Source organism: Mycteria americana, chromosome 3 (assembly GCF_035582795.1).
Source record: "Mycteria americana isolate JAX WOST 10 ecotype Jacksonville Zoo and Gardens chromosome 3, USCA_MyAme_1.0, whole genome shotgun sequence".
In the NCBI taxonomy this organism is placed as follows: Eukaryota; Metazoa; Chordata; class Aves; order Ciconiiformes; family Ciconiidae; genus Mycteria; species Mycteria americana.
Genome location: NC_134367.1, coordinates 63,555,871 through 63,580,102, shown reverse-complemented (window position 1 = coordinate 63,580,102; position 24,232 = coordinate 63,555,871). Strand labels below are relative to the sequence as shown.

The 24,232-nt window shown below is 41.3% G+C and overlaps 1 protein-coding gene across 1 annotated transcript in view; it reads left to right on the top strand.

The window, feature by feature from the left end:
• Positions 1-1,007: 1,007 nt before the first annotated feature.
• The window catches only part of STX7 (syntaxin 7), a 34,190-nt gene continuing 10,965 nt past the window's right edge, over positions 1,008-24,232 (top strand). Inside the window, exons 1-3 of the mRNA XM_075498761.1 lie at positions 1,008-1,199; positions 8,029-8,183; positions 23,033-23,102. Of these exons, the coding sequence (XP_075354876.1) occupies positions 8,102-8,183; positions 23,033-23,102 (152 nt within the window). The 5' untranslated portion in view covers positions 1,008-1,199; positions 8,029-8,101. The remainder of the gene's footprint in view (positions 1,200-8,028; positions 8,184-23,032; positions 23,103-24,232) is intronic.

Here is a 24,232-nt window from a genome sequence, read left to right as displayed (position 1 = left end):
GGCATCACTTGCCCCTTCTCTCAACTAAATATTGTAAATCTCTTCGTTTAAAGGCACCTTTAATTTCCCACTCACTTTCTTCTAAGTGTTCATTCCCATTTAGAGACAAAGTGACCAAAACTGAAGGCAGTGCTTCAAAGCAGGAAATTAAGGTAATAACATCGTATTTTCACTCTAATATTGATTCCTTACTCGTGTTTTCCCATTAATTCCTAATACAACAGCATTTTTTCCTTAAATTACACTCTCCCACACACACCATTTTTTCCACTCGCGCAGGGCTGCGGCTCCCGGAGCGGCCGGCGAGGGGCCGGAGCTGCCCCGTTCCCCCTGGGAGCGTTCGGGGCCTGTCAGCAGGGAGCTGCGGCCCGCAGGCCCGAGCGGCCCCGGCCGTCAGGGGCCCCGCCAGTAGCGCCAGGCGGCCCGGCCGCCCCCCGCCCCGCCCCGCCCCGCCCCGCCCCGCTCCGCTCGCTCGGTAGCTCAGCCGCCGGGCGGGGCGGCGGGGCGGCCCCTCCTCCCCCCGCCTCCGCCATCACGGCGGGCCGGGGCGGGGCCGTTGCCGGGGCCTGTCCGACCCTCCCCGCCCCGCCGCCGCTGCCGCCGCTTGCCGCGCCCAGCGGGAGCAGGTTCACCGGGGCTGGGTAAGGGCAGCGGGAGCTGCGCTGGGGCGCCGGGGGTGGCCGCCGCTCGCCCGGAGGAAGGGGTGGTCAAGGCGGTGTCCGGCCGGCCGGCCGGGAAGGGGCTGCCAGGCGGGGGGGGAGCCTGTCAGAGGGCTGCGGGAGGGGCCGCAGCGGGCTGGGGCTGGGGCCGGAGCCGGAGCCGGAGCCGCAGCGCTCCGCGGGCCCTCACCGGGGTCGGGGCCGCCCCCCCCCGGCGCGGCGCTGCCGCCCGGCCTGGGGCGAGTGGGGCGGCTGTGGGCGGGAGGCGGGTGACCGGGCCGTGGGGCGGCAGGGCCGAGGCCGCGGGGCGGGCGCGGTTTCGGAGTGGGGTCGGTTGTGTCACCGCCAGCCCCTTTCCCCCACACCCCTCCCCGTGACATCCCCCTGATATCATGGCTTTGGGCTTGACGCTGACCGTGATGCTCCAAGAAGAGACTCGGGGCCTACAGCTGGTGTTTCACAGCAGCTTATGTCGACTTGTAGGGTGGGATGGTCACCTTCGCCGTATTAAAGCACTCTCCGTGCAATTCCAGATCGGAGGTGAGCAAAGCAGGAGGAAGGGAGATTATAAAAATCCCCTATGTAAATAGCAAGCCTGGGCCTGGCGCGTCAGGCCCCTGGCCCAATGTTGTCACTGCTTTCCTGGTGAACCACTCGCTGCTGTATCGGAAATTGGCACTTCTTGAAACTGTAGAAGGAAGTGGAAGGTTTCACTTCGCTTTGCGTGAAACGCAATGCACTGCTGCTTAACTGAAGCTCAGTGATAAAATCCTACGGTACTTATTGCCAGAACCAATGCGCTTATGTGTTGTGACCCCCTCCGCTGATGAACAAGCCGTGCAAAGGCAGAGAGCTGTGCCAGCAGGGCAAGCGGAGCCCTCCTGCCCCATCATCATCCAGGCGTGTGCTTTGCTGGCAGTGCAGCCCTTCTGCTTGGAGCTTGGGGTTTTGTGCAAGTACTGTTAATAGAAAAGAAGGAAGAGAGGAGGAAAAAAAAAGTTCAAGTATGTTAAAGTTAGAAGAAAGTGATGCTAAATGGTCGCGTTGTTATAAACTGTATTTGTGTTCCCTTCATGAAGACATCTCTTGTATCAGAATGTTAAGTAGCGCTCTTCTTGGTGGCTTACATTGAAGTGAAACTCTTTGGGGGGTGGGGGGAGAGAAAAAAAGGGACCATGAGCTATATGTAGTCATTAGCATCCTGGTATGCTGCAGAGAAACTCAGCATCCAGCTTAATCAGATTTTGTGCAAAGATAACTTCTCCCTCTATGTACTTGATCTGAGCATTTGGTTCAAAATGGACAAGCTGCTGTAGGGAGATTTGGGTGAGAACACGTAGCGCACTAGATGTCCTGTGGTTCTGGTCCATCTTCATTTTCCCATGAGACATTGTTTGTCTACCAGCAGCACAAGAAACTTGGCACTTCAAAACAGTCATCTCGGGTCCATTTTCAGCCCTCCTGTTCCCTCCCCAACAGTTCCAGTACCCAGCATTCATTTTCCTATTCCTGCTTCATTGTCAGGCCTCTAAACGCTTTGTGCACTCCTAGGAAACATATTTCCCTTACTTAAGGCATTTCCCCGAGAACTAATATGTTCTTTTAGGCTTGTGAAAGCTATGTGCTTCCTTCAGCTAGTTCATTATAAGTATCAGTGTGGATGAATTGGACAATGATAAGCATATTCTTTTTTTTTCAGCCATATAAGCTGAGCACTGGTGATGCATTAGGCCTAATACTATTTCAGGCTTCCATAATTTAGTTTTCCACGCTGGGCAGTTCTAAATGCCACCGCTTTAAATTACATCTTTGTTGGACAGAATCATTTCTAGGGAAAATGACTAAAACACTGACCAGTGGCACAAACTAATAATTTTTTTTTCCTTTCTAAAAAAAAAAATACTTCTAGCTGTTATACGCTGTAAGCTTGATTTTGGTATGTTTCAGCATGACTAATGTGGCAAGGCTGAGAGAATTGGGCAGAGTGGAATAGAAAATTACCTTTTGACATCTTTTATGTTAGTGTTGCTACGTTAGAGCAAAGAAAGTTTTAAATAAACTTTGCTTGCATTTCCCTACCCTATATTGGTTTAAGTTTGATTTCTACCTGAAACTAGATGATAAAAGAAAATCTGGAAACTTTTTTTTTCTTTTAAGAAGGCAGGAAGGAATTAATTTTACTGCTATTTCGTTTGCATGTTTATTATGCTCCATAGTTGGTTTTGTATTATGGAAGCCCCCATCCTGCCTTTGTGGGCCAGGATTCCAGCACATTAGGAGCTGTAAAAGCACAAAGTGGAAAAAGTTATCTCTGTCTCTAAATATTTTAGTGTAAATATAAGGGGAAAAAATAGATGAATCCAGAAAAAACTTAACCTCCCTCATCCCCACTAGAGAAAATAGTGGTAGATTTAGTGCTCACCTATATATTACTAAGTCAGTTGCTATGAGTCGGTTATGATAACCCCTCAGGTGCTGTAGCAGGGAGTACTTATCTTACAGCATACAGTCTGCCCTTTATACCAAGAACTTTTTTTTTTTTAGATTAACTTTACCTGCTGCAAAGTTACTGCTAAAGTCAGCAGCAGGTGCTGTCTGAAGATGGTAATGTGTTTTTGGTTGCCGTAGGTAGGTGCCAGAATCACTCCATAGATGCACCTTGTCTCATCTCAGTATTTGGGTGGTAAAACCTACTGAGGTGAAATAGATTGAGCAATGTTATATTGCAGAAATCTTACTACTCCTGGCTGTTACCATGATACAAATTTTCTGTAGCTAACATTGTGGCCAGCTGCAATTTTTTTTTGCCAAATTTTTTCAGCAGTTCATCATTTTTGCCTGTATTTTCACCCTGCTTGAAGGATTTTGCACTTTTTTTTGGCAGTAGTTTACAAAGGAAGTCACATTTAGGAGTCATTTGGGAGAAGCTTTGTTTCTGTGGCCTTTGTTTAGAAAAAAAATAATCACATACAAGAAAGCCCCATGACTTGTCTCTGGATACTTAAAGGCATAAAATCCTAATTCAGATCAGATTTACATTTTCAAGCATTTCTATGGAATGCAGCATGTACTTTTTGCTCTCCGAAAGTTAAGGATCCATGTAAACATTTGTAGGTCCTTATGCTAAAACACTGCTTAAACAGTAACATTATTGCTTATGTGTTCTTATCCTAATGTATATGGGCTAGATTTATAGGAGAAGGAAGACTCTTAGAATATCTAAATGAGAAAATACAAAATAGATTAGGTGCTTATTAACTATAGCTGACTGCTGCTGCAAGATAGTTAGGTGACTGCTGCTGAGATCTGACATGCGCTGCGCTTGTCATGTCGCATCGTTTTGTCCTGATGGAGCTTTCAAGAATGGCATTGGGGAGCTGCTCGGTTGTGGAGTTCCCAGTTTCTTGCCTCTACATTCGGCAGTGATCTGACTGGAAATAGCTAAGGGAGAAGTGGGTTTTTTTCCATGCCTGACAAACACCTTTCTAGAAAACAAGTTGATGCTGAGGTTCATTTTTTGCTTGGGTATGGAGTGACAGTGTGATGCAGGAACCAGTTAATGCAGAAATTAGGACAAATACATAGCAAACCTTTGAATTCTTTAAACTTCATGTATGTACAGAGAGGTCTTGCTTCAGTGAGTGTTGATGAAGTGTTCTGATTCTTTATTTCATTTGTGCCAGTAGACTCAGTTAGCTGGACTTTCTTCAGTAGCTTGACAAGCCGAGTTGCCACTAGGTATACTCCCATTCAAAGACAGAGATGTTGAGCAGAAGATAAAAGGTACAATCAAAAGCTCACACCTGACTGAAACTTTTAGAGGAACTGAAGACTACCACAGATGAAGCTCTGTTCCAGTTTGAATGCAAAGTGTACTTCCCTCAACTGCAGCTGATTATTAACTTCCCATTTTAAAAGTTATGCAGGCAGTAATACCAAAATATGTCACGACAGAGTAGTTAAATGCTGTGGAACTGAAAAAGGGTAATTTCTATGGAAATTCAGAGTCTTGATGAATGCTCCTATCACCTTGGTGTGGAAGGAAATGCTTGGTGCACGTGTCTGTGTTGTTTCCTGGTGGTTGAAACCCTGACCTTGTCAAAGCCATTAGCAAAACTCCTGTTGACTTCCCAAGGGCTCAGCTATCTGTGTTTTCAGAGGAGTTTGAGCAACTTGGTGCTAACAAGCAAAGGGTATGTGAGTGGAAGTAGGGTGTTCGTTTGGTTCAGACACCCATGTTGCTGCGAGAACTAGGATGAGGAAGAAGTTCACACCTACCATTTAAAAAATAATAATAAACAAATACAAAATTTTCCTTCCCTTTGGGCTGTTCAGTTTGTTTTTTCTTGACTTGGGGAGTTTGTGGTAAAGATGGGGAAGTGGTGAGAGCTGATGGCTGACCACTTACCTCTCTTTCTGTCTGTTACCCAGACCAGTAGCTTACCCTGTCACCAACCTGTATTATTAACATGCTCAGGAGTAGCATTGCTGGGGAAAGAATTTGTATGGAGTAAAACAGCTGTGAATTTACACTGCTATCCTACAAATTTACGATAAATCTCAATTGAAATATGTGTGTTGATACAAAGAATTGTATCAACAATTAGAGAAATCTACATGTGCGGACGAAAAGCTAAACTATACCCTGTGAACCTTGCAATCTATCGTCTGAACATCCTCTTATTATGTGTTGTGTTTGGCTGCCCACCTACGTAGCTAGAAAGTTCAAAAGCTCAGTCTTACGTATTGTACAATCTGTACATTTGTCAGTATAGTGCAGTGTAACTTGTTTAAAGATACTTATGGTTAGCTGTAGAAATTTTCAAGACAAAGAAAGCCAATCACTGCTTTTGTCAAGACTTGGATGAAGTATTCTGTGCATATCTTGATTGTAATGCTGTTGCTGAGAACAGTGTTACAGGCAGCTGTCTGGTGAATACAAATATGAAGGGAGAACAAACAATCGTGAAGGACTAGTTCACTTAGTCTACACAAGGTAATTTGGTCTTTTGCTGTCTCTTCTGAGCAGCTGCATTTTAATGTTTAACTTTTAACATTAAATATAATATTTAACTAAAAAGCATTTTTAGCCAGTGCTAGTGTTGTAGTTAGCATGCTACTAACGTGTCTAGAAATAGTCATAACTTTTAAAAGAAACAAACAATGTCAACAGTTCTGAGAAATCATCTTCTTCAAACTAACTTCTTTTAGGTGGTTTCTTTGGATTTTATGCCTATGATTGTATTTTCCACTAAATTGATAGAATTTCCTTACTTTGCCATTTATTTGTATATTGACTTAGAGCCATTATGCGCTACAAAGTTTGCATGAGTTTGGTCTTACACTACAAATTCAATGTAATATTGCCTAGAGTTTCCAAAAAGATCAAGGGTTGTTATGCCAGCCTTGGACCAGATAAGGGGGATTTAAGCTGGCTGGCTGACCGACTTCAGACTTTAGTCTGTGACCCAAAATAACTTGAATCTGCATGTGGTACAGACACACAGGAAACTATACTGCAGAGAGCTAGCGTGACTCGCGGGCGATTGTGCAGCAAGTACGTAGAAGAGTGCAAATAACACTCCCTGTCGCCTCATCTGCAGTCAGGTTGTTCATTGCTAGGGGATGCTTTAGGGCCTGAAGACTCCAAGCAAGGTTTGGGACCCTGGTGCAGCACCCGTTTCAAAATTGTGCAGGATTTGTCTTCACAGTAGCAGCAGCGTGTTCGTCCAGCATAGGTAATGTAACCTGCAGGGCAGCAGGGATGAGCCTGACCTCTGATAATTACATCCCTGGTGAAGTTCTGGTGGGATGTGTCTGACCAGTGCAATGTCTTGGCAGCTCCACTAGAGATCATTTCATCTCATAGAGATATGAAACCGGTCATGTTTTAAAACAACCAGGGTGTTGCTGCACTGTATTATTACAGGCATTTCTGACGGTGAAAGAAAATAATATTTGGCAACAAGGACTGTTAATTGGATTTTTTTTGTTTGTTTTCTTTTTTTTAAAAAAGTTCATAAGGACTTGAGTTTGCAAACTGTAGCACAGCTGGTATCACACTTGACAAATCAGTTGGCCTTTTCATTTCCTTCTTTTCTGTTTAAACATTTAAATGTGTTTTCTCTCTCTCCCTGAAGTTGAGTTTTAGCAGTGTTTGTTAACCAGAAGCTGACAGGCCTGACAGAAGAGGACGTTGCTTGGAAGGCATGTGGTTTGGGTTGAACAGTGGAAGTGTGGGGAACTGGTGAGGTTAAAATGAACCTGTGAAGGTGATGTGCAGGAGAGTGGAAAGAATAAAGTTAAGACTAAGCACAGTTAAGACTAAGACTAGCCTGGATGAAATTCTGGATTGAGTTGAATGCACATATGCTTGATTAGTCTGCATTCTCACTGCAGAAAAGATAAATTGCCAGTTTTGATTAGTGCATATATCCTAAGCTATGTCTTGTTAATTTAGATTTAGAGTATCTTTGAGCTCGTGCTGAAATTTGGTCTGTATGAATGGAAGGCAGGCTAAGACATCTGTAGTAGTTACGTGCTGCATGATTGTATATGCGTGCTTTTAGGGCGAGTGTATTTGTGAGTATTTGTGTTGTCAGATTTTGACCTTTTTAGATCAGATATAGTTTTGGGTGCAAATACACCCCTAAAATGTATTTGTGTACCCAATTTTTTGAAAAATGAGTTCGTATTGAGAAAGACAGTGGCTGAAACAGGACAGAGTGATAATTCGTAGAATTCAGATGAAAGTGGATTACAACTAAAACTGAAGTTGATACAGATGATTGGTGTTTAGAGGGAGGTGGGTGTCTCCTTCATTCTGGTATCTTGTGTGATATCAGCTGGGTTTTTTTCCAGTGGTTTATATATGCAGGGTTTTATTGGTGGGATGGGTGATTCACGGTATGGAAGTAACCATATAATTGGTTTGGGACATAATTCATCAGAGGATTTGGCATTGACAGATTAAATGTACAGCTTTTTTCTAGAATGGCAACAAATGAAAATGCATACTTTTTCTTTGCTTACAGTAGGGAAAACGTGAGAAGTTTGACAAAGGATGTAGTTTCTGTGATGTAGCTGCTGTAGAGTAATTGCAGATCTTAAGCCATGTGTATTACTAAGAATCTCAGTAAGAAGAGTTATTGTAGGAAATTCAAAAAGGACGTCATATTGTTATTTAATACTTTTTAAAGAAAACGTTCCCTTAAATTCCGCCTTTGAAGTACTGTATTTTCACGGAGGGCAAACATTAGTATATGGAGTTTTCTGTAATCTTTTCCTATGTATTCTTCTTTAAGATGATGAAGACCTTTGTAAACCAATGACCAAGACATAACTCTGTTTTCTGGGGGGGGGCATTTAGGTGTCCTGAATAGGTGGACAACTGTCTGACTTGTTCCCATCGTGGATGAACTTGACAGCGAATCTACTCAGCCATGTCGTACAGTGCGGGTTTTGGGGATCCTAATCAACTAGCCCAACGCATAACTTCTAACATCCAGAAGATCACGCAATGCTGTAAGTTGCATTTATGCATATTTTATATAAAACTTTAATAATGGTAACCTCAAATGCGCCCCCCATTTGAGGTTAGTTTCTCGGATTCATTCATCAGAATTCACTCTTTGTCTTCACCTGTTCATTTGACAGGTTTGTGGCACTCCACACAGGAGATCTAGTCCTTCATATATATGGTTAAGTGTGATCTATCCTGGGGAAGTATAGTATCACTCTGTATTCACCAAATGAATAAATAATTAGCAAGATGGCTGCTGGTAATAAGGCAGTTTTGTCCTGGCCAGTTGTGTGGCCCCTTAAGATGGTAGGTTGAGATATTTGCTGAGCCAGGATTGCATCAAATACTTGCTGGAGCTTGAATTGTTCAGCAGGGACAGAAGCTGTGGCCTTGCAACTTGCCCTTGGAAGTACATGTTAGATATGTAAATAAGATTGTGCAAGTTTAATATACCTGTGCTTAGATTCATGCCACCTAACTGGGGTATTCAAGTTAGAGGTAAGTTAGACTGCTGGGGTTTTCAGTCCTTTTCCATTTCCCCTCCATTTTCCATTATATTTTTAGTATGTGTGTGTGTATATATAAAGCAAATACAACTTGATCTCACAAATTACACAAAGGATACTGTTCATCAGAAGGGACCTAGCCATGAACACCATATGGCTAGGTTTTGGCATGCATATTTTTAATGTTGTGCAGGATGTAGTGTGCATGCAGAAATGGGTATTTTATTATTAAAACTTCAAATGAATTCTGATCAGTTAAGTATGTCAGTTTTAATAAAAACTTTGATCTTTGTTTTACAAGACAAGTTTTAGGAGTTGGTATTTGTAGCACAGATTAATGGCATAGATTGGGCTTTTCCCTGTTTTTTCAGCTACATTTTGTATTTTCTTCCAGAAAGAATTTCTTTAAATCTCAAGGGACAGGAAGAAAAATTGCAATTTTGCTTTATTGAAAAGTTTCTGTACATCAGAGTTGTATTTCCTCAACCTAAAATTAACAAACTGGCTTTGTAAAAGCCCTTATGCTTTATTTCCTAAAATCTGCTCAGTGAATTCACTCAGTCTTATGGCTTCTAACCTGGTCTTCCAGAGATGCCTACCAAGCTGTGACAGACACCAAGGCCTCAAGATGTAAAAAACAAGTCTCAGTTGTCAGGTGAAAGCATGAAGTGAAATCAGTGGTTGAAACCAGAGCATTGTGAAGACAGTTGCTGAACATAATTAACCATCTTGTGCTGGACTCAGCGAGTCCTTAGTCTCATCCTGCCTCTTCCATCTCCTCTCTTGCTTCTGCTGTGTCTCCCCTCCCCTTGTGACAAACAAGGTGTACTAAAAGCAAGCTGCTCAGGCTTAGATAGAAGGAGCCATCCCACGGGGGTTGCCTGCAATCCTGCTCTTCTTTCCATTTTGAAATTTAGATGGCTAAAGTCTGAGCAATGGACAGGTGCTTCTGCCATTCCAAGACCCAAGTCCAAATCTGTCTTGGCCCTACTGCTGCATGGCTTCAGAAACACGAGCTTTGCCTTCAAAAGCTCCAGCTAAGCACTTTTCTAGGCCTGGTAGGTACACAGCTGGATTCCATTCCTCACTCTTCTGTGAGGGATCCGACTGAACTGTAACCACTCAGTTACTCTTGTAGTCCATTCTCCTCTGGTAGATTTTATGAGGATCTGGATCCTATGGGCGTGCTGAACTTGTTTCCTGGACGGAGCTCTCTAAGGGCTTATGTACACTTCTAGCTGTTTTGTTCCCATGTGTAGTACCTGTCCATCTTTCTGTTGGAAGGTGTGAGCTGCAAGAACTTCCAGGTCAAATGGGGAGAAACCTGCAAGCTTAGGGACCTATAGAGCTAGTCAGCTGCTGAGCAGGTGTCTCTTAGACTGCAATTTATGATCTTGGTTAAGGAGGGAAGGGGAGAGAAAGAGGAATCTTGACCCTAAATCCATGTTTTTCCTTCTAAACAATTGACTTGATTTTGCACTTCTGTCCAGAAATGCTTAGCATTTGCGAGATGTGTCAACACATTTGAAATCTTGGTTAACCGGGAGTTGTGTAGATATTCTGGTTTTCAGAATGAGATTAATAGAGTTAAGAGACTTTCGTTACAGATTACTGAACCATTTCAGGAGGTCCCTCAAAACTAATTCACACTTCTGCTAACATGCAAGCAAACTGTGAATACTACTACGGAGATATAGAGGAGATATAGATTAGTTGAAAGGAAGCTGGCTCTTCCAGCTAGAAGCTGGCCCTTTAACTTGTGGGAGAAATACAGAAGAACTTCCGGAATTCGACAACCCTGTGCTGCTGAGATTTCATAATACACCAGAGTTTTATAGGAGGCAGCACTGGTCGGAACAACAATCTTTACTGTAACATTTCTTCAAGGTTGAATTATTACACACACCCCCTCCAAGTAATAAATTTGATCTGGTTCTTGATTAACTGTTTTTAATATGCCATACTATGCCATAATATGCCATATAAAAGATAAAATACATATATTAAATACCTCACATTTCATAATGCATCCACATGATGCTGCTGTTGTATTAATACTTGTGACCCTTACCTCCCTTCTTTCCTAGTTCATGTAGCCCACTATTACTGATGGACAAGCAAAGCTCATCTCTGTGCTGGTTTAGCACACCACTTCAATAATTAAATCGGTTGCAAGATAGTATTCTTTTTGGTTTGGGTTGTTCTGTGTAGTAATGGAGAGGACCTATATTTGTATCAGGTAACAGCTGGGTTAGCTTTGTACCCTTTTAAATTTAAAGAACATATTTTATTGAGCTGTTGATTGAATCATGCAGTTGGTTGTTCTGTTGAAGATGTAAGAGCTGTAAATTGCCTCTGCCTTGCCTGAACGGCTAGTGAACTACTACAGTAAATGCTACCTGTAGTGGGCTGTTTGAGTTTCTTTGGAGGAGACCATGTTGGTGGGTCATTTTTAGGACCTTGAAGATATAATTGAGCTAGCTAATGGGAAGCAGCATACACTGCTGTCTGGACTCTGAGCTCACTTGGAAACTTAAGCCAGGAGGGCACCTATATGTGTTTAGGATCCCCAACCCCAGAGCATTCTGTGAAAAGAAGGTTGTTTCAGCTGTTCTTTAAACAAGGATCTATGCTCTGTTTTGCGTTTCCAGCATTTCTGCAGACATAAGTGATTATAATATCACTTAGCAACATCTAGGGAATGGAGTCCTACTTTCCTCAGCCTGAAACTCATGTTTTTCTTAGCAGCGACATCTCCAAGCTGAGATTTAGGGAACTAGTCTGTGGAGCATTTCTCCGTGCCTTTTGTTAAAACTGTTCCACTGAGCAGCTGGAATTGCAAAACTTTAGGCTCTTCTTGATATCCCATGCAGAGTGGCAGGAGAGGGAGAGTTAGGCTCTCAGACCCAGTCCTCGTGTTCTTAGAGAATCCATGTGACTCTCTTTGAGCAGTGCTGTAAAACCTGGGGAGCCTGAATCACATGGGCTTGAATGAGCTGCAGTGTTGTGTGCTGAACCTCGGTGAGGTCAGCGATGCCTGCGAGCTGTGTCTAGCTGGTTTGGTTTCAGGTCTGTCTTAACAGTGATGAGAAGCAGATCTGCAAACAGCTAGGGAACCTTCAGATTTAAATAATAAAACCAAAGAAGTGCATAATGAGCTTTGGCATGGCTTAGGCTTAGGCAGCTGCTAAATTTCTGTGTTACTAGAACACAACTAATGATTAAGATTTGAAAGTCTGTCTGTCTGGAATCTGGTCCAAAGTAACTGTAATTCTCATTCCAGGCCTATCTTATATCTGATTATAAAATATAGATGACACACATTGTGTTGGACTTTTGAAATGTGAATTTAAAGGTGGCTGAGGTTTGTCCCTAACTTTCTGAATATGAAGAACAGGAATATGGAGAACAGAATATAAGGAATGATGCAGGGTGTAGAGCTCCAACCTGTCTGGTCTTTGCAGAAGGAGAACCTATTATCAAGGTGTTTTAATCAGTGTTTACTGAAGGAACAGTAGTTCCAGAACTGAGTTTCATAGGTTGCACTCTCACTTATGTGGTAGCTTAATGACAGCTGCTATTAACTTGAGAGAAATCTCAATGCCTTCCTTCAATATTTCCTTGAAATATTTCCTGTTGGTCACTTCTTTACAGCAACTGGATAAACAAGGAATGAATGTGATGCTCAGAAACAAGATGAGCTAGCAAAAAATATTTCTCTGTGACAAAACAAGTCCTGCCTGCTTACAAATCTGTATTTCTACCAGGCATGTCCATTTACCATACTAGGGATATGCCTAGTAGGACGAGAACATCGAGTCCATATTGTGATATTTTTTTCTTTTTTTCTCCTCTTCCTCTTCTTGAAGAGCATATAGTGAATTGTACAAGAGGAAATCTGATCTTTCAACAAATGGCAAGATTAAAGTAGAATTAAGTAAAACAAACAAAAAGCCTAATTTAAAAGCTTTAAAATATGTTAATTTCAGACTTCTTACAACTGTGAAGATGAGGGGGAGCAGTTCTTTGAAATCTGACAATTTTCTGTGTTTTAAAGAATTGATTCTCTATGTGTAGCAAAAAGAGGGAAAGCATTTTGTTTAAAAAGGTGTTCCCAAGAAGGAGCAAAATGGGAGTTGCAGTCATCTACAGAGACAAGTCCACAGTTGCAAGAGTAGGAAGGATATGGTTAGAGGAGTAGGGTCCTCTTCTACTCAGCTGGAAAGATTTGACTCGTATCTCTGACAGGAACTGTGCAAGAAGAAGTAACAAGCTGTGGTTTTTCCTCCCCTCACCTACTTCTTCTCAAGTCTCTGTGCCATGTGTGGGTCATTGAGAAAGCAGACTCGTATGCCTTCGTTTTGCTTTGCTCCTAATATTTTCTTTGTAGCTACCGAATATGTCACTCAGTGCAATCCTCAAAGAAAAGCCAGAACGATACACTCTAGATAAGTAACTATTGTGTCTCCACTGGCATCTTAAGCAGGGCTTTGGGAGCTGTTGGTTTAGAACCAGTTTAGAATGCTGTCTTTTGCTTGGGAACACAAAACAAAGCCTGGCGTTGATAACGTACACCCAATGTTTCAGTTTTAGAGAATTTCTGGTTTGCAAACTGTAATTAAACAGTCATAGAACCTACGCTAACTGAAGTGAGGCATTCATATTCCCTCCCTACCTCTCCCTTCTCAACTCCTTCAATTTATAAAGGTCATGGCAGGATTTTGTGCAGTGGTAGTTGCAAAGTCAGTACGAATGGCATAATCTACCCTTGCTCAGTATTGGCAAGGTCAGTGATAGAGTATTTGGCTTGTTTGTGTACACTGAAAATCAGCCCAGCTGCAGAAATATATGCTCTGCATACTGCAAGATAATAAAAATAAAATAAAATTCAGTAACCACAATCCACATATGGCTAGAGGGAGTCTGCCTGGCTTTGAGAGATTCTTTCTCATAAGGACTCTTGCTTTATGCTGACTTCCTCTTCTGTTCATTAAGGTAGCACAAACAGCAGTTCATATAGAGCACATTCCCAGAAGGTCAGCTCCAGCCAGCGGAGATCCCTCTGTCATGTGATACCTCTCCTGTGACAGCAAGTTTGTCCAGTTTCTGTTGTATCCTAATTTTCTATAAGCAGTATTTTCACTGAATGTTGTTAAAATGGGAGTTGAATTACATCAATCATATGGTTTTCCCTCTCACTTTATATATAACTGTAGGAAATCATAAACACAGATTAAACCCTGAAGAATATTAGAGTTCTGATATATGCCTTTTTTTTGTGGTTTAAGCCCGATAGGTAGCTAAAATGTTCAGCTAAAACAAGCTGAAACATTCATGAAAAACTATGTCTGCAACTATGTTTATAACACCAACAGATTCGCATGATTGTTCTTTAGCTAAAGAATGACACAGATGGGCAAGTGAAAAGTAAGTGAAATCGCTCAGGTGTTGAAATCAGAGCCCATATGAAAACAAAATTCTGTTTTGTCTATATTTAAAGTGTGGTTTTTTACAGGTGTGGTTTTAAAGTAAATAGGCTTAACGTAGAGCTTTTTGAGACTTTTAACAATGATATTGTCAGAAATTTCCAGTTAGTAGCAGTTAATCAGTTGGAACATACTAGTTGGAACAAATCTTTTTTTTTATTATTGTTGCTGTTGTCAGGAAGGTTTCTTGGATTTAGGATGAAGTTTCAGTAAAATCTGGAAAAGGATGGTTATTTAGGGATTTTAAGCACCTATTACAGTCCTCCATGTTCCATTTTGTGGGCTTTTTCAAGGCTGAGGAATTGAACTTGAATCTGCTATATCTGATTCATAACCTGAATGTGAAGGATAATAGGAGGAGGAATTCAGGTATTTTGGGTCTTTTTAAATGCCTGTCTTTCTGCAACAAGGTGAAGTCACGAAGCCCATAGTTCTTTTAGAAAGAAATTATTTCTGAAAACTACAAGCATGAATTATTTGCATGCTGTTCCTAAAGGCTTTGTTCTATGTAAAGTAGCATATATATTTAAGGTAGTGTGTGTCACAGATTTATTAATTTGGAGAGTTTTGTTAATATTTTTCTGTGTTTTTTCTTGTTTGTTAAAAATATTTTGGTTCTGTGGAAAATGACATATGGAAGAGTGTCTTATGTGGATGACATTGCACGAGAGGGACAGGGATTTATTTATGCTAGCAGCAGAACAGAGTGAAAAATGGGTCTTCCATGTACACCCCAGCATGCTGTTTGTGTTAGTATGTGCAGAAAAGACAGAATACTTCCTTTTCCTACACTGTTTTGCATTATCTTAGTTAACTAGTCTGGGCGAGGTGGGGACAAAAGAGCTCTGTAAATTAAGCCATCTTAGTTTGGAAACGGTTTAAATAATAGTTGTAAAACCACTGTGCAATTTACGAACAGCAAGGTGACCAGTGAAGACATCCACAATTTTGCCTGCAACTGTTGCTTTTGCTGATGGAGCAAATATAAATGGACTCACCTAGACAAGATAACTTTTGCAAAACAGCCTGCATTTGCAGCAGAGAGGGGAAGGGATGTGGCCTGGGTCCTCATGCTCCTTCCTATCTCTAGAGAGTTACATTTCAGAGCCTCTCTAAGGTACTGAAAATGCCTATTCCAGTTCAATTCTGTTGGATTTTCCTCCTTGCAGACAGGAGAAGAGGAGATTGTATGGCAGTTTGATTATCCAGAGAGCCCTCTATCAAAGCTCCTATAAAACTGCTGTGCAGGAGGCTGCACTCCAGTTAGGACTCAGAATAAATCCAGGTCAGTGGTTGATTGCGAGTGACCCCCAGAGTAGCAGCTACTTGCTTGTGCTGACCAGTCTGTGATGTGTTGCATGTCTTTGCTTCCATGTTAGCTCCTGAGTTAGCTTCCTGTATTAATGACCTGACCTCTTAAAAAAATACAAGCTTTCTTCTTGTAGGTGGGTTGGGTTTATGGTGTTTGCGCAGCTGGTGTTTACTGCAGAATCATGATCATTTTCATAACTTAATAACCTACTGGTATTCTTTGAAGAAACGTTCACACTTTGGGGTTTCAGGGAGTTACTAGGGACATTTTAGGATATGAATGTAGAGTGATTACAGAAGTGATTACAGCTTAATGACTTCCCCTTGGCTGAGCTGTAATAATTGATCACATGATCAGTTATTGTGCACTTAATATGTATTTAGTGTGCTCTGCACCTGCATTAGAAGAACAGGCACTACTTCAATCCTACTTCCCAGTGTCCTTGGAAGACCATTGTAAATGATAGTACACTAGCATGAAATAATTACAGCTGCACTGAAAAAACTGAAAGCAGGTCCTGAACTCCAGACATTGTTACCGATGTGCCTGATCACTTGGGGACATGATTCTATTTAGAAATGCTAGAAGCTCTAATAAAGTCCAACAGGAAAGGGTACAAGACTTGGTGTTTCCCACTCTTAAGTACTTACCAAGCCTTTAGTCCTTAGAGCTCTGAGAACAATCTTCATCCCCATCCTCATTTTATTTTCTCCTTCCCATGCATACTTCAGTTACTGTTTCTCTGTGCCAATGTATTATCCTGTTTTAGAATAATCAGTGTTATAGATTAAGAAAGAATAAAGCAAATCACTTAAAATCAAATCACTGAAGTTTTTAGATACTTAATTCCAATTAGGTGAGCAATTGCCTAATTCCAATTAGGGCATGGGGCTGCTTTTTACTAAGTTGGGGTCTTTTGACTGGTGTCCTGGATTTGATTCCTCTAGTGAACTGTCACTCTTGGTTAAAGTAGGGATAGCAAGGTGTACAGCACAGCAACATTGTAATTTGTTTAAAATCTTTAGTGAGCGTGAACGACAGGAGTAGCTTTACACTCATACAGAAAACTCCAGACTGCTGGATTTATTGCAACTACATTAGGTTGCCATATGTCACAGCATTTATAAAAGATTGATCCAGGAATGTTTTCTGCAGCATCGGTCCATCTTTAGTCAGGTACTTTCAGTCGAAGTGCAGAAGGAGAACACATTGAATTGGATTTGAATAAATTGAGGAAGCCTGTTGTCCCCAGGCAAAAGCAGTTTGAACTGGTGTAGATTTTACAAATAATTCTTCTATTCCAGTAACCTGCTCTGAAGTGACTCTGAAGTTTATTAGATTCCACACAACTTACTCTGTAACTGGATGCGCTCTTTGTTGACTCACTTGTTCAGCTGGAAACAAGTAGGAGATTTCTTCATAGTTACCCAACCGGTGGCAGCATATGTAAGGTCTTTGACAGAGCATTTCTGAATGGTGACTGTGCTGGTGTTGTATACACTGCTTATTTGCCATAGAAAGCCATAGCTGAGCCCGAGACTCACACAGAGTAGACTTTGTGTTTGGTGCGCACAGAGGAATGCTTTGCTGATTCTGTTTATTCTGCTTGGGCTGAGGAACTGGGAAGATGACTGAAAATCAATGGCTTTAAGTCCTCATCGTTAGTTTTAGTCCTGTGAACCTCAGGCAGTTAATAAAACCCTATCTGTCCCTTTTTAAGTAAAAGATGGTGGCATGGGGGGACCCCTACCATTACAGTTAATATTCAGGAGCAACTGTAGCTGCTGGCTGGAACAGTGCTCTGCTCCTTCTTCTGTGACAGATACGAAGCCTTGCTGTTCCGTAAGGCAGGTTTCATTGTAGTTGCCCTGCCTGCTTGTCTTGTTCTTGTCTTCTGCATTACAATGCCTCGGTGTTTGTTGCTCCTGTTGCTGTCAGTGTTTTTTCCAAGCACACCCAATGGGTGCCACGTGGAAGCATTAGACCGTAGCTTTATGAAACCGGGCTATGTGGTGGGTCTGGCTTGCTCTGTAGCACTGAAGGAAACTGCTGCTGTGTGGCTATAATGCAGTCTTGTGTGATCCAAGTAAGAAGTGAGGTTCCAGGCTGCAAAGGGGTAATAAGCAGCACTCATTAAACATTCCCCCCCGCCCCCAGTTCATGCTTCTATGTTGTGGCCTTCTTTTTAGGACTCTCTGGGTTATGTGTTGATTCACCTCACTCTCTAGCTTGGTCATGGCCACTTGTGGGTTCAAAGTTTGGTTTTCCAAATGTTAAATAGAATGGAAGTTGAGATGGGAAGACAGCTGATTGTAGGTAACCTGGGAAAGCTTCTTTCCTGTAGCTGGAGTTACTGGTGAGTGTTCCAAAGTAAGACCATCCTCAGTTTCCCTTGTCTCGTGCTAGGGATGAACGTGGTGCTTGGACACTTCTCAGCCCTGCCAGAGAAGGTGGGTGACCTACAGTCCACTCTTCATTTCCCTCCTCTTAGTTAGTTCTTTGCCTTTCAAACATTAGGATTTTACTCAAGGGTTTGGGTTTTTTTTTACCTTTTCTTCTGCAAAAATACTATGGTGTTACAGCCTGTACAGTGATTACTAATTCTCAGTTGGGGATAACTTTGTTTGCTCCTGTGTTCTTAGAGGCAGGAAGTTGTTTACATTTTGGTCTTCATTGTATTAATTTATTTATTTGGATCTTTATTTTAAGTTTGAAACTTCCTCTGTCATTGTAAACTTTTTCATGTTCAAGGATCAAAACCAGCAGTTATATCAACATGGATTTACTTGTGGTAACACAACAGCTTTGCAGAGGCAGCTGAAAAACAAGGGAAGATGAGGAGAAAGGAGATGAAACTTTCTTCTTTCCCAGCCAGCTAAAAGCCAGCTGTTAAGCAAGGATGATGTGTGATCCAATATGAAATATGTTTTCATCTATGGAAAAAATAGTAGGTATTGCAGATCTGGCAGGAACATGTTTCTCAAATACTCATACCTGTTAAAAAATGTAAATATTTCCACTGTAAATCTCACTACTCCTCTAACTCATGTAGAGAAAAGGAGGCCTTTTATATGAGACAGTATTACTATTTTTTTCTGTGCCCTTTTTTTTTGTTCTCTTTAACTAGAGGGAGAGCTTCCACTGACTAGAAATGAAACCACTGTTTGGCTTAGTAAAAGTAAACATGAGCTGACTCTTAAATAATTTTCTCTGTAGGAATTCAGGTTAGGTCTTAATTGTTTCTCTGGCTCATCATTAACCGTGTCTGACCTGTTCCTGAGCATGTGACTGGTCTGAGAGTAACCGAGTAGCTTTCATCAGCTAATAGTTATGTATTACGAGATCTAGATCAGGAATGCCGCAAAGACAAGTGAAAAGTCTTCTTACTAATATGGTATTGCTTCCTTCTAATACAAGACTCATTTTCAGGTGGAAAAAGTTAGATTCTTTTCTTTTGCATGTAAGACAGCAGTTGCTGGGAGAAAATGCATTTTCCTTGCATGTTGTCATGCACCTTGCTTCCTGTACTGCCCAGTTCCCAAGGGTGACTTGCCTTCTGTGGTGGCTCATTGCCAGCCCACAGCTGTCAAGGTGCTGCTCCTGCAGGGTTGCTGTATGAGCCCTGAAAGAGCTGTTGATCTTCATTATATGCAAACATCTACCCTGATCTTCAGTGTAGAAGTGGCTGCAGGAGTTAGCACGCCTCTGACGGAGGCTGTTGCCATATCCTGGTGACTTTGGTGAAGAACGCCTGCGTACACATGGTGTGTGCCCTTCTGCAGCTCCTGAGCAAAGTCCAGCAGCTAGCTGTATGCACCCAAGGAACCTGAGCTAAAGTGCAGATTTTGCACTGAAATGGATTAAAATCATGCACAAGATCCAGTCAGGCTCTGCTACAGGACTGGTAATGCCCAGAAGGACAGGAAGGACCTCTGGTAGTTGTGTTACTCCTGTCTTTCAGAGCTCCTTGGGAAGCTGGAAGAATCGGGAAGTGGGGAGAGGAGAACCATAGGTAACCTAGGAACTCGTCAAAACTGTGCTCTGATCTTTGGGCCCTGACTGTTACCAGTATGTTTACAGTGCAGAGATAGGACTTTGAGTTGGGCCTAAGCGTTTGGCTCTCTGGGACACTTGACCATTAGTGATGGATTGAGAGGCACCAAAGCAGCTGCCAGGTGCCTTGATGTGCCAGCCCGAACTCCCTGCAGAGGGGTGAAAAGCTGGTTAAATGAGCGAGGCGGTGCCATTATAAATACCACCATCAGCAGTGAATCTGGGAACTTAGGGGCCTCTGTTTTATGAAAAGTAATCCTAGGTTTCCAGCAGTTTTGCTCTCCTTCAGTGCCAAGACCCTCTCCCTGCTTGTTTCCCAAATGGGTCAGTGGAAGGAGCCAGCAGAGATGTTTCTACAGTCTAATCTTCAGGAGGAGAGGCTAAGGCTACCCTGCTTTTCCCTTGAGGAAAGGAAGAGATAGTGACTTTTATCTAAGAAGTTTTGAAGCCAGTTCTTGCTTTGAATCAAATTCTGTAAGATCTCTGTGTGTACATGTGAGGGAACAAGACACTTTACCTCTGTGATCTGGGTGGTAATGTCTTAAAGCCTATTTTAAAGTTTGTTTTTATCGGTAAAGCTGTACGAGTTCATGAGTCTGGACAAACGTCTGGAGTTTAGGTGGTTTTGTGATTATATGTATAATATTATATCAAATGTTTGAGTAGTAGCTACAGCAAGAAATCTGTTAAAAAAAAAAAAAAAAAACCAAAAAACAAACAAACAAAAAAAAAACAAAACAAGCCAAACCAAAAGAATTATAAGACTATATAAGAAAGACATTTTTAGCCTGTATACACTCTAGCATGTTTATATTAATATGAAGGAGTACAAAGGATGGATTTCTTTAACTCATCAACCTGCAGGTATGTGCTGTATATCAAAATTTCAGGAAGGTCAGCTTCTCTGCTTCCTGTGTTATACTGGTCCTACCAACTTGCTTTTGGCTTTTTAATGAAGACAGCTTCAAGAGTGCTGCTGAAGACTGTTGGCCACAATTTACTTTTACTGCTCTACCTTTTCTCTGTTTGCTTACTTGAATAAGCAGTATTTCACTTTTCAATGCAGTATACTTCATATGAACAAAGAAAAGAGAAATGCTGTTTGTTTTCTGAATAATATCCTTATTGTGAAAGGTTAAGGTGGGAAATGCTAAATTACAGGAAGCCCAGAAAAATTGGTGTCAGTTCAGTCCTTGGGTTTTTTTTCTTTATTTTTTCCCCTTGAGGTTTGAAAGCCTGTTAGCATTTTGCTATTTTGATGCATACTTACAGACTTCTTGGTAACCTGTGTTTTAATTTTGTGCTGAATTCTTGAATCACAAGACCTGAACTGGGATGAACTTCCCTCTGCCTGGAATTGTATAGCTGACCAGCTACATGGTGTTGGCTTTTAATTTCCCCTCAATTATCTACGTGTGTTCAGTTTTAGAAGTAGGATAAATAGCTAATTATTGGAATGCAAATATTTTAAGTATAGGCTTTGTTTCAGAGAATTTTTCAAGTGAGAGCCTTTTTTAAAACACAAACCTGTATTTTCTTTATTTGCAGTTAAATAATATATCTCTAGGTGGCGGTAGGACACACCGGTACTACTTCTGTCTGCAAAACAGCTGTTAACAAGAGTGCTTGCAGTTTGTTTTGGGTTTTGTTTTTGTTTTTGTTTTATTCTCCCTGTAAAAGTACATACAGAATACCTGAGCACCTTGGCTCATGAGTCAGAAGGGAGAGTGCCTTGGAACAAATAAAGGGTAATTTGTGTTCAGTTTTATAGATATTAAAACTTCACGCTGTTGAAGAGAACACTGGCCAGTTACCTGTTTGTTTGTTTGTTTTAAAACAAAGCATTACACTGAACATAAAAAGAAGGCTTAATTACCCAAAGTCAGTATTTATCGGTACATGTGCCCAGCTCCAGCTGCTGAGGAGCAGCACGGAGGACCTCCTGGCCTGGCAGGTAGGAGATCCCCACCGGGCAGGGAGGGGTTGGTGCTCGGCAGCAGGTGGTGGCTGTAGTCAACATTCAGAAATTTTCACTTATGTTTTGCTGCTTTTCAGCTCAATTAAAATACAAGCTGCATGAAACCCATCTTACAGTGCTGTTCCCCTCAGTATTTCTTTTAGTAGCTCATGTCCACTCAGTTCCCCCAAAGGCTTCTGTCTTGAAGTATTTGATTTTCACTTCATGCAAAACCTGGGTACTGACTTCCCCTTTTTTTTGATACCTTCGTTACCTGAGTGTGCACAGAGGGAATTGGCTATAGCAGTTGTCGACATGGTGACATTTCATAAAGCAGTGTAGAAAAATCCAATCTGGAGACTTGTTATGAAGCAAAGATTAGAATTAATATTATTACTAAAAATGTTCTAAGGAATCCCAGTTTTATCTAACTGCTTAACATAAGTCACAGGTAACTTTCTTCTTGTAACTGAAGTTCTGTCTGTTACAGATCTCTTCCATGGTATATGAAAAAATACTTTTTTTTTTTTTAATGGCTTTCTTCATTACTTAGAGATGCCTTTTACTGCAATTTTAACTGTATTTATGGGAAAAAAAGTGTGCTAGTAAAGTGAGGATCCCATGTACTATCATACTGTCGTATCTTCTACTGATTGTGTGGTATACCAGTCTGCCTGGGGAGGGCCACAGAAATACAGGGAAGACAAGTCTACTCCTAGCTGAGGTCAAGCACAAAGAAGTTATTTTGCATATGTATTCTTTCAGTTTAGAAGATGTGAGAGTGTTAAGCTGAGATAAAGCACGTCAAGGATATTAGTTTTGCAGTGTGATAAACTGCATATCCGTGAAGTGTCTGTCCATTTTTCTCCTTGCTTTCTCATGTGACAGTAAAATATATTATGCTGAAAATAAGGCTGAAATGGTGTCTCTTTTTGCAGTTCAAAACTAATATATTTTATGAAATACACTTAAAAATCACTGGTGGCTTTTATCCCACATTTAAAAATGTAAGGATCTCAAAATTACAATTTAAACCTGGATACCTGACTTTTTTTTTTTTTTTAATGTACTGTAAGCCTTTCTTGCTGTCTCTTCATTAATGCACTGGTTCTGAAATACTTGGATATGATAATGTCATGGCAGTCTTTCGTATGGCTTTCCAGAATGACATGCATAAAATATGATTAAACTAGAATAATAATTGTGCTGCTTATTTTAAAAATTAATATTAAAAGGCCTGATTTATACTTATTATGGTGGAACTATTAACTGATCTTTAAATTGCCTGTTTCTACCTAGACACTTGAATACATTCCTATCCTTTATAAGAAACCTTGGGCTTTGTTTTTGACTTGGCAAAAACCATTCACTAGTTGTTCTAGGACTTCTTAAGTGGAGTCTTTGTAGTAGGTTGAAAAAGTCCTGAGTATCAGTTTCTGTCAACTTTTATGGCTTTAGAATTGTCAAGCAAAAATGCAGAAAATTAAGTGGGAATTTTCTGTGCCCCATTAAAATTTCTCTTCCTCTTCACAAACAGCTGCCGAAATACAGAGAATACTACATCAGCTTGGAACACCACAAGACACGCCTGAGTTGAGGCAACAGCTGTGAGTACTTCACATGAAAATGTTTAATTTTATTGCATTGTAAACAATCTCCTGGTAGGTGCTGAGGTCGTTTCTTGTTAGGCAGAGTGCTTGATCTCACCAAGAAAAGTGAGTAGAGAGAAATGCTTGAAATGTAAATGTTGCAATGCCCTTTTTAAAATTAATCTTGGATAGTCTTTGTAAACTAGACTCAGCTGGTTTGCCCATGTACGTTGCCTGCAGTATCCATACATCTATAAAACCTATGCTGTATGTCAGCAAAGGGAAAAGGGCAGGACCAGAAAGCAATATCACTATTTTAAAAACAAACACCCGCACCCCTCCACCCCAGTCAACTCTTCTAATCTATCTGTATAAGTTTCACACGGTAATGAATATATTGGGGTGGGTTTTTTTGTGAAGCATGATATTGGAGGAGAGAGGGGGAATGTGTTTTTAGTGATGAAAGCTACAGTAAGGGATGACATTATAGAATAAACATGTGCCAGAAATACTAAAATAGCAGAAGTGAAATAAGGCTCCAAGGCAGATGCTGTGCTGTAGTTCAGTCACCTGAAGGTGGACTTTCATTAATATGCCACTGGCAGAGACAGTCAGCTGCTCTCCGCTTCTCTGCACAGTCTAATGAACTGGTATGGTTTTTTCCATTAAACTCCTTTACCACATTAATCTCGGCATCATAAATGCATGTAAGCGACATGTTGTGCTGACTCTGTGGGTGAGAAAGTTGGCAGTCTTCAGTGTGGTTAATGCCACACTGTGGCTGTTGAATAGTAGGAGGAGGTGTGTATTGGACCAAAGACATCACATTCATTTTGTGTGAACAGCCAAATTGCTTAATAATAGCCCAAGTTCAGGGCCCATAACATTAGCCAGGTACAATCCACAGTGGATGTCCTACTGGAGACTTGTGAATAGGTGAAGATCAACATACACAGTTTATGCAATAACCAGACAGGATCTGGGCATAAATTCACAACTAATCAGGATAGAAACTGTTGTGAAGGACATGTTCCAGTCCCTTTCTGGAGGTAATATATATGATAAGCTTCCTTGAGTTTTCATCTGTCCCTTTTTCACTTCTCTGAACATTTGGCCCTTCCTTTCATGTTGGTATGTATCTGAAGAGT